The following is a 10,584-nucleotide window of genomic DNA, read 5'->3' as shown; positions in this document are numbered from 1 at the left end:
GATGGTGATGATGATGATGATGGTGATGATGATGATGATGATGATGATGATGGTGATGATGATGATGGTGATGGTGATGATGATGATGATGATGGTGATGGTGATGATGATGATGGCGATGGTGATGGCGATGACAGCAGTGACTATGATGACGACACTAATGCTGGCTTCTTCCTCTGCTGCCCCCGAACTGGGCAGGAGGTAGCTGTTCCCCACTGACAGGGTGTCCGACACTCACACTGCTAAGACCTGTCTGCACGTCCGTGCTGTCCAAGAATAGAGTTCCCCCTTTCTCCAGGAGGAGCCAGCTTCACCCAGATGCCAAGGAGAAAGGAAAAGTGCCTGGCTCCACCCTCCCACTGCACCCCCTTGACCCCAACCCATCCCCCTACCCCACCCCCCGCCTCCATGGATCAAACCTTCTAGAACACTGGCCAACCTTGCCTCCAGGCCCTGCTCAATGTCTAGACTGCACATAGAGAAGGCGTGCAAACTTGGCTTCACGCTAGTCTCCTCTACAGTGACTGTGGTTGTTTGTTTGTTTGTTTATGGCTTTGTTTGTTGATTTAAAGATTAATTTTTATTTTTATGTATGTGTATGTTTCTGTGTGTGCAGGTGCCCTCAGAAACCAGAAGTCGCTAGATCCCCCAAGGCATCCATTCTCAACCTATTAGTCCCCAATCATTTGGGGGTGTGTGAGGGAGATCAAAGGGTCCTTTCACAGGGATTGCATATCTGATATCCTGCATACCAGATATTTACATAACAACTCATAACAGTAGCAAAATTACAGCTATGAAATAGTAATGAAAATAATTTTATGACGGGGGCGTCACTACAACATGAGGGGCTGTATTAAAGGGCCACACGCAGTATTAGGAAGGTTGGGAGCCACTGCTCTAGAGCTGGGGGGGGGGGGGTGACTGTGAGTCACCCAGCATGGTGGAAATAGAACTTAAGCCCTCTGCAAAAGCAGTCAGTGCTCTTAACTACTGAGCCACCAACCCAGTGGTTGAGGCTTTTAAAGGTGTATTTACTACTCTGGTTTTATTTGTATGACTGTCTTGGCTGCATGGAGGTATATGCATGCCTGGTACCTGTGGAGGTCAGAGGAGGGTGCAGGATCCCCTGGAATGGAAGTGGCTCCTGGGAGCCAACCCCTAGTCCTTTATAAGAACAGCAAGTGCTCTTCCCACTGATCTCCCTGCCCGGCAGTCCTGCAGTTGGTTGGGTTTAATACAAACATTGTCTTCTCCTTTAGCCCTCTCCGCAAGGACATGCAGGTACCACTTAGCATCCAAGGTCTATGTAAGGATACCATTATCCAGGTAGGAAAGGGAAACAATGCTGGGTTGGGCTCTGCCACTCACCAAAGAACAGCCTTGGCCTGGGAACATCTCTGCTACTCGAGTGCTTTCCTAGCATATGCAAAGCCTTAGATTCTATCCCAACGTTAAAAAAACCAAAACCAAAATCAGAGCCTGGTCATCGTGATGCATACCTGGCACCCCAGCACCGTAGAAGTGAAGGCAGGAGGATCAGGAGTCGCAAGTCACCCTCAGCTCTCTAGGGGGGTTGAGGTCAGCCTGGGCTGCCCGCAATCCTGCTTTTTCTGGCTCTAACCTGCAGTCAAGAGAGAGCAGATTTTCCTCTGTGCCCACTGTGCCAACTCACTCTCCCTGCCTGGAGAATTTTGGCGCATAGCCCTTGGGTTATCTGGGAATGTTTTAGTTTTTGTTTTTTGTGCTTTTTTTATTTTTATTTTTTTTTAATTTTCCCTCTTCTTCTTTGCAGTTTTAGACTTTGGCTCCGTCCACTCGTGTGGCTTAGAGGCAGGACCAGGGGAGATAATTTTGACTTTCTCTATTTCCGTGAGGATTTTTCAATTTCTCCAAGCAACCCGGCTTCTATTCAATATCCTTCTGAAATCTAAATTTGGAAACTAACTCAAAATCAATTGCATTTCCTCTTACGACACAGCTGCCCAGGGCTGACAGAGAACAGGGCCAGAGCTCGGGTGTTCCCACTTCCAGTTCACTGTGCTGGGGATTTGAAGCGGGGAGAGAGGCTGGAATGGGTCCCTCCTCCTCTCCCCTCCCCTCATCACAATGGTCCTGTTTGAAGGGGGAAAGATATATTCCTAATCCTCCACTCTGCCCGCATCGCTGTGGATCACACCAGCTAAATCTAACAATATCTCTATTTCTCACCTTTCTCATCTCTAAAATGAGAGAAATAAATAAGTTCCTTAGAAGGTGACAGAAAAGGTGACAGGAAACCAAACATCACGTGCCTCTTGACAGGGGAATTCCAACAGCAACCATGAAATCAGGGTCTGTGTCTATAAGAACCACCGGGCAATGGCTTGAACAGATTTTAAGAGAGTTTTGCTTTCTTCTGTACGATTCTTAAAAGATTTCTCCAGATGTTCTATAAATTGATTTTATGCTACAGAAAAGAATATTAAGACTATATTCATAATATAAAGTCATACACCCAAATATACTGATACTGGCTAGTGTCTAACCTGGTCTAGTATCTAACCTGGTATACCACCTGACTTCCAAGCTCCTTGAAGAAGCTGGTTTCTTTAATTCAGGAAGGAAAAAAACTAGACCAACTTCAGGACAGTACAGGCAAGATGGGGGAGGCAGATAGCGAGGGCAAGGTAGGGAGGGCAAACTGGTGAGGGTAAGACAGGGGAGACAAGACAGAGAGGAAAGATGGTTTAGACAAGATGATGGGAACAACATGGTAGAGGCAATGTGTTGAAAGCAAGAAAGCATTGGCCAGACGGCAGAGCCAAGATGGTGGAAGCAAAATGGTAACAGGCAAAAGGGCCTAGGCAAGAGAATTGAGGCAATATGACAAAGACAAGACAGCTTTCTTACACTCAGTCTTCCAAGTTAAGTCCTTCCCAACCCCTCCTTTTGCCACACCACCCATCCCATGCCAGCCTTTGCAATCTGGAGGTTATTTTCTCTGTGGCTATCATTTCCTTTGTGAAACTCAGCTTCCAGCCAGCTATCAATAAACCTCAACTGCCCACCATATATGCAATGCACAGATGGTAAGAGACAGGGTGGGATGCAGAAGTCTAAAATAGGGCCCCAGTCCTTTAAAAAAAAAAAAAAGCCTTGAGTCATTTCTGGAGTCCAAAGTTAAACCCACAGAGGCATAAGAGCTTGGGCTAAGACTGCAAAATGACCACCACTAAAACCTTGAACAGCTACATAACATTTGTCAACCCTCAGCCACAAGAGCCAAGCCTGAAAGCATGGACAGAATTGAGGACTGTGCAGAGAAATCAGTATAACCAGCTCTTCTCAAAGACTGAGTTGCAATGTGTAGGCTACTGAGCCTAAGGTCAATGACGGGTGTCTCAGCAAAGAGCCAGAGGTGACACCAATTATGAGTATAAAGATGGTGAGCCTCAGAGAAAACAGCCTGGGTAGACCTGTGATCCCAGCACTGAGAAGGTGGAGGCAGGAGAATCAAGAGTTCAAAGTCATCCTTGGCTACTTAGGGGAGCTTCAGGCTAGTCTGCACTACATGGATCCAGCCTCCTGGCGCAACCTCAAACAAGCAAAAACAATCAAGCAAGCCAAAGCCCAGAGGTTGGTGGAATCTCCATGAATTTCTCCTGTTAGAGCCCAGAGGCCACAGGAGGGCTTTAAGTAACCAAATGGGGGTGTTTTTTTGTTTGTTTGTTTATTTGTATGTCTTTTGTTGCTCTGGAGATCAGACTCAGGACCTTGCACACACTAGGCAAGCATTTCGCCACTGAATTATACCCCTAGACCAGCTCCAAGCAACTTTAAAAATGCCAGCTTCATATGGCACTAAGGAATTGGCTATGAGCTGCTATGTGCCCAGTGCCTCGCTCTAGCTGAGGAATTAAGAACCCTGAGCTGAAGGAGGTTGTCAGTGGCAATGGGTCAGGTGCACAGCCTTAGCCCCAATGAAGCCCTGGTCACAGTTCTCTGTATACCAGGAAGAGTCCTACCTCCCTGCTCCCCCAGCCTCCTGGTACAGCAGGCAGCCTGGTATAATCAATGGAATAAGCAGTCCTCCAAACAAGAACAAAGACTGGTGCCCCTGAGGGCAGGGTAGAGATGGGGAGGGTTTTCTCCACATTACAACCTTTCCTTGCTCTAGCCCTCCAGGTTGCATGCCCCTACAAATCACACACAGGGTCCTGGACGACAGATCTGCCAAGTCCCAGTTTGAAATCATAGCTTGTCCAGGAAAACTCTCAACTGGACGTCACTGAGCCAGCTCCCAGCCTTCCTCTTCTAGCTCCCCCACTCAACCAGTCAATTTTTTTTCTACCTTCCTACCCATCCTACTCCCTGCCCGGGGACTTTCACCAACCTTTCATGCTGAGACAGACTCATGTAGACCAGGCTGGCCTCCATAGGCAGCCAAGGATGATCTTGAAGTTTTAATCCTCCTTTCTCCTCCCTAGGGCTGAGCTTAGAAGTTTGTGCCACCATTCATAGTTGATGCAGTGCTAGGGATAGAATTTAGGACCTCGAGCAAGCTAGGCAAAGACTCTACCAACTGAGCTACACCTGCATCTCCCTAGCATGGGCATTCTCTGCAAAGCAAAAGGCTCAGAGAAAGAAGCCAGATCCAGAGTCCCTTAGAAGCAAATCTTGGCTTCTCGCAAGTCCCACCCGGCCAGCTGATTTTGCAATCTCAGTGTGCCGTCTGCCTTTGCTAGGTTTGGTATAGGCAGAGGGGTGTCTGGTAGAGAGAGTGAGACATTCATTACAGGCAAAGTCTCCGACCCTACTCCCTGCCTTTTGATAAGGAGCCCCTAGGACACGGAGCCCTGAATTCTGCATACACATAGACCCTGCAAGGGATTTTAATAAGTAATGTCCAGGCAGGAGAGGGGAACGGCAGCTAAGAGCCTCGGCCTTCAGGCAACAAGTTCCAGAGTCATGTTAAAGCCCTAATAGTCACTGGGTGACTGCCAGCAAGTCTCAAAGGGACAAAGAAGGGCAGGTGCCTGCAGGGTCATTGCAAATGCTAAGGGGGTCATGCATATCTGCTACCTTAAAACACACCCCAGAGTGGTCCGAGAAAATGACTCCATTTGGGTAAAGTGCTTGCTGCACAAGACTTGCTAGCATCTGCCTATAATCCTAGCGCTGGGGAGGCTCAGAAAAGTTAGTCACAGCGGCTTGCTGGTCAGCCAGTCTAGCCAGAATGGCAGGCTCCCGGTTCAGTGAGAGACTGTGTCTCAAAGAACAAGTGACTCTCAGCTTCCACTTGTATGCGTGTATATATGCATTCCCACCGCAATAAATAAATGAACACGTTAATTGATAAACAAGTACAGTACCACACAGAACTTTTATAATTGCCATTAAGAGGTGTGGCCATACTGTATTTTATGTCACTAATGGAAACTCTTACTAAGATGACCTGCTACAGACTAATGTGTTCCTGAATATAGCTTGAGAGACAGCAAGCTCTGGCTCTTTTTGGGGTGTCTTATGAATGTGCTTCTGTGGGTATTTATGCAGAAAAAATAATTTCAGCCTCCCAGCTCTCCTCATCTAGCCAGGCTGGCCCTAGACTTCTGGTCCTCCTACCCCATCTCCTGAGTGCTGAGAGCATGCTCTTCTGGTTGCTCTGGAAATGAACTGAGGGATTTAATCTTATTCTGTTCATTTTGTCTTGAGGTCTTGGGAGAAGAGCTTCAACACGGCCTTGGTGGGCTGTCCCGATGGTCTGGTCTCATGACCTGCGAGAGATGTAATTAGGGCCACAACTTCACACTACAGGTGCAAGTTCAGAGCCCCCTGGAAACTAATGATATGATGCTAAGGGGACTATGACATCTTTTCATGATTGCAGAAGACTGCCCACATCCCTCTCATCAAAGGGCAAGAAGAAAACTGTCTCCTCCAGTCCTCGGCCACTTGTCCTGAGGCTGGCCTGTCACTCTCACCAGTGGAGACAGGTGAAGTCTGGTCCCCAACCCAAGTTTACACAGGTTATATGTAAACTTCACAGATCTGTGTAGTTCATTTATCAAAAAAAAAACCCTGTTATTCTTTAAAACTCAGAGCCAGCCCAGGAGATGGTTTAGTGGGTAAAGGCAATTAAGCCTGAGGACCTAAGACCATCCAGGAACCCCGTGGTAGATGAAGAGAGTTGACTCTCCTAAGTGTTTTTTCTGACCTCTATATGTGGTCTGTGGTATGTATTCACCATCCCAAAATACATAACACACACACTTTTAAATTCAAAGTAGGAGGCTGTAGATAGAAACGTGCACTTTGGGATCAAGAAGGTGGCTCAGTTGGTAAAACACTTGCCTTGTAAGCATGAGGAGCTTTGAGTTTGGTCCCCAAAAGCAACATTTTTTTTAAAAGCTGGGCATGGTAGCATGTCCTTGTAATCCCAGAGGCAGAGGTAGAAACAGCTGGATCCCTGGGCATGCTGACAGACCAGCCTCACTCTGCGAGAACCACATCAGTGTCAAAATATCCAAGGTGAATGTTTCTGAGGAACGATATTCCAGGTTGACCCCTGCCCTCTATATGCACAAGCATACACACACACACACACACACACACACACACACACACACACACCCCTGCACACAGACCACAGACACATGAAAAGAAATCTGTGCCTTGTAGCCAAGAACAAGGGCTCTGTGGTCAACTGGCCTCTCAAGTACTACTTACTGACATCAGTATACAGGCAATGTGGTTAACTTCCCCCAGTCTGGTTTGCTGGGTTCTCCTGTGAGGGAGGGGCTGGAACCTCCCTGGACTAATGGTAATGTCCTAACATTGAACACGCGGAGCTTGTAATGTCTCTCTAGTGCACAGCCAAGAATTATTATCAGTCATTATAACAGCTGGCAGTTCTGGGCCATGGAAACATGCATAAGGTTGAAAAGGAAAGAGAGGGCTGGACATGTGTACCAGCTCAGTCTTCTTTATACTAGACAGGCGATGTGACACCGTGAAGACAGCAAGTGCACAGGGACCATGAGTCCCTTGGACCACATGGAAACAGCGATGAGCTCCACTGACCCTGCCCTTTTACGGTAACTCCTGTAGAATATTTTAGATGGGACGGGTTCTGGAGAATGCTACAAACGTAGATGCCGTGCCTCCTTGTTTGTCTGAACTTTGTGAACGAACATCTGCTTCCCAGACTCACCCAGAACTTCATCCTCGGTTGCTGCTTGGTTCAGAATCTCACCCTGCACCCAGGCAGAGGGAAAGGGAAGAGTTTGCCTTTTTAGTGATGCATCCAACCTAAAAGGATACTGTACCCATTCAAGCCTTCACTTCGCAAGCCATGACACCCACTTCGCTACCAGCTCCCCATCAAACACCATGCACTGACAGCTATTTCCTTCCTAGATGCCCCTAGCCTGCAGTCCATCCTGTCTAAGCTAGAGTCAAGTCACAGGCAGAGACAGAGTCAACTATAGTGACATGTTTCTAGCGTAAGACCAAACTTCCAGCTTGAGTGCATTATAGGAAAGAAGCAGGTAGTGGTTTCTACAATAGTCCCGGACACTGAACCGGAATGGAAGCGAGAAATCAGACTCATTCAGACGTCAGCTTAGAGCACACAGAGCACAGAGAGCCAGGGAGATCACCCTGTGCCCCCGCACGCACAGCGACCCACGGGCGTCAGCGCACGTCCTTACCATTAAGCTGCCGGTAGACGATGTCCTCCAGCAGCGACAGGCGCTTCAGGACCGCATCCTGGATGGGGCTGGCGCTGTGCGCACTGAGGTTAGCCACCTCTGCGCGAGGCCGGATCTCATGGAAGGCTTCTCCGCTGCGCACCGCGATAGGCCGGCACTTAGCCAAGAAGATCACAAAGCCGGCCACCGCTATCAAGTTCAACACCAACAACACTTTGACTCTCCTCAGTGAAGCCATCAAACAACACGGCTGGTCCTTTCCCTGGACCCACGCCTCTACCAGCCTCACCTACGAGGCGCAGGGCAGTCTAAGACCGTTCAGACCCTTCACACCTGACAATGGCCAGGAGTGGGTTAGGGGAATCCCAGTTGTTGCCGGCTACAAAACGCCAATGCTCAGGCGACAGAGACCACTGGGAAGACACAGCTGCTGGGGACCAAGCGTGATCACTCTTGGTCCTCTGGTTTGCAAAAGTGTCCCTGAAATGCCTGCTTCGTCCACAGCACGCAGTCACTTCTAAGAAGCAGTAAAAGATAAAGGTCCCAGGGTCCCCGCTGCACCCAGAACAAGTCGTCTTTGGACTTTGGACCTCCGGAGACGTGGACCTTCAGGAACAACCCGAAGGTAGTCGGAATGCTCCCGAGACGTGGCGGGAGTGGCGCGCAGGTGCCTGGCTCCAGCTCTGCGCCCGCCGGCGGAAGAGCGCGCCACTATTGGAGTTGCACTACTGACACTCCCGCAGGCGCCCGTCGCGGGGCTAGGACAGCGTTCTTCAGCAGAGGACCTGCTCCTCCGGGCGGGTGTCTTTGTTCAGCTCACCGGCCCACTTCATCACTCCGGGAGGAGGAAAAGCCCGCTCCCGTTGCCCGCATCCTCCAGGCTCCGCAGTCACGCTCAAATCTCAATGACTCTCTCAAAGTGGGGGTGGGGGGGCAGCAGGAAAGGGGCGGGAGCAGGAACCCAGAGCTGCGTCCTCTCCGCCCCCACCCCGCCCGCAAAACTCACCAGTGCGCACAGCGCCACGGGTTACCGAACACGTTCCAAGTCCCCACACGAGCCTCCGGGCCTGCCGGACACACTGGCCTGTCTCAGGAGGTGGCGCGTCGCGAGGCTGGCCGGAAGGAAGAGTCGGACCTCCAAAGTCACACCAGTTTTCTACACGCTTCTCTAAACGTCGCGGGGGAGGGATGCGCGCTGGTGCCTCCGCCGCCTGTCACCACGGCCGATGCCGCTCGTCCCAAGCCCTCAGGGGAACCAAGATCCGAGTGTCCCAATCACTGGACGCAATGACACCGCTGCTGCGGCACTGAGAGTACACACTGTCTCCCAGGGGGATGGTGGGATAGACCGGAGCAGCTGGGGAGACAGGAGGGGATGCTCAGGTGGTGACGGAAGGCGGGGCGCGGTCCCGAGGGGAGCGGCTGCTGCGCCGACTCCTCCTCCGCGGTCCCTTGGTCACCCTCTTCCCCGAGAGACAGTCGCCACCGCCGCTGCCACCCGCAGGCTGCGGAGCGCACAGCCAAGGGAAGCTGGCCCGCTCTTGCGCGCGCACCCGGAAAGGGTGGGGGCGTCAGGAGAGAGTGGGTAGCGCGCGGGACCCGGGAGCAGTCAAGTCATGTTGGCTGCTAAGGGCTGCGAGGGACCCTTGGGGTTCTTAGCGCTCTCTAAGCGGGCGGGTTTGTTCCTTCCCCGCAGACGAGGAAGACGTTCCTTTCTCTTGGCTAAGCTGCTCTGCTTAGCTTGGCCCGGAATGGCTAGAGGGAAAATCTGGCCTGGAGACTCGGATTCCGCTACTTTCGGAGCCAGGCCTTGTGTCCTTCTTGGTAGGGCCCTGGGAATCTTCTGACCATCCGAGTTGCTGCTTCTGTGCTCACCCACACTTCAGTAAACATCTTATTAGTAAAACACGGATTTATGGCCCTAATGGGTCTCCACAACCTCCTTCTTTTCCGGAGACCCAGGAGTGTCAAAGACTGGAATCCAAACCTGCCCTCTGATTCTTTCATTTGTTAGGCCAAAGAAAGAAACCAGGCTGCCAACAGATAGCTGAGTGAATTTAGGGGCTTTCCCTTCATTCTTCCTACCCCATGAAAGTTTATTGTCGCTCCTTGGTTAGTTTTGTTTGGTTGGTTTGGGTTTAGGCTTCTAATTGGGGCAGGGTGAGGGAGAGTGGGTGGATTTGGGGTTTGGGGTTGGGATGTAGTTCTGTTGTTGAACTGAAGTTGAGTGCTTATTTAGACCTCAACTGGATCCCCAGTTCTTCACAATCCAGTCTTGCTGGTGGCAAACCTATAAGCCCAGCATTTAAGAGGATCAGGAGCTAGAGATCCCCACTGCTGCAAAGTAAGTTCCAGGTTCGCTTGGGTTCCTTGTAAAGGGGAGAGGGGGTATTTTTGTTCTTTGTTTGTTTGGACTTTGTCGGGACCTTGCTGTTTCTTTGTTTATTCAGTCTCGCTTAGCCTGGGCTGGTCCCTAACTCCTGATTCTTTACGCTCTTGACCTCACATCCCAAGTAGTGGGACGGCAGTCACCAAGCCGGGCCCTCCATTTCAGCAGAGAAGTTTTTGTTTCTTTGCTGGGGATGTTTTCTGCTGCCCTTGCTTGTTATGTTAAACAACAGCAGCAAGCACCTTTACAGTTTTTCATACTGGGGGGAAAAAAGGTACATGGAAGGCCAGGGGTGGTGGTTGAGTGTGGTCTGCTGCTCAGAGGAGACAGGAGGACCTTTTACTCAAGGCCAGGCTGGGCAGTTTGGCGAGGGTCCTACCTTAAAAATGAAATAAAGGGAAAGATTACAGGGATATAGCTCACTGATATAGTACTCGCTGGACATATGTGAAGTCCTCAGTTTAATCCCCAAAGAAAGGGAGGGAAGGAGGGAAGGGGAGC

At 50.3% G+C, this 10,584-nt stretch overlaps 1 protein-coding gene across 1 annotated transcript in view; it reads right to left on the bottom strand.

Moving 5' to 3' along the window:
* The window catches only part of Galnt17 (polypeptide N-acetylgalactosaminyltransferase 17), a 427,390-nt gene extending 417,989 nt beyond the window's left edge, over window positions 1-9,401 (bottom strand). The window contains exon 1 of the mRNA XM_013350719.2: window positions 7,695-9,401. Coding sequence (XP_013206173.2) covers window positions 7,695-7,932 — 238 coding nt within the window. The 5' untranslated portion in view covers window positions 7,933-9,401. The remainder of the gene's footprint in view (window positions 1-7,694) is intronic.
* Window positions 9,402-10,584: the final 1,183 nt, after the last annotated feature.

The sequence above is a fragment of the Microtus ochrogaster genome, chromosome 2 (assembly GCF_000317375.1).
Source record: "Microtus ochrogaster isolate Prairie Vole_2 chromosome 2, MicOch1.0, whole genome shotgun sequence".
NCBI classification, from domain to species: domain Eukaryota; kingdom Metazoa; phylum Chordata; class Mammalia; order Rodentia; family Cricetidae; genus Microtus; species Microtus ochrogaster.
The sequence above is the reverse complement of the archived record's forward strand: the minus strand, read 5'-3'. Positions and strand labels throughout refer to the sequence as shown.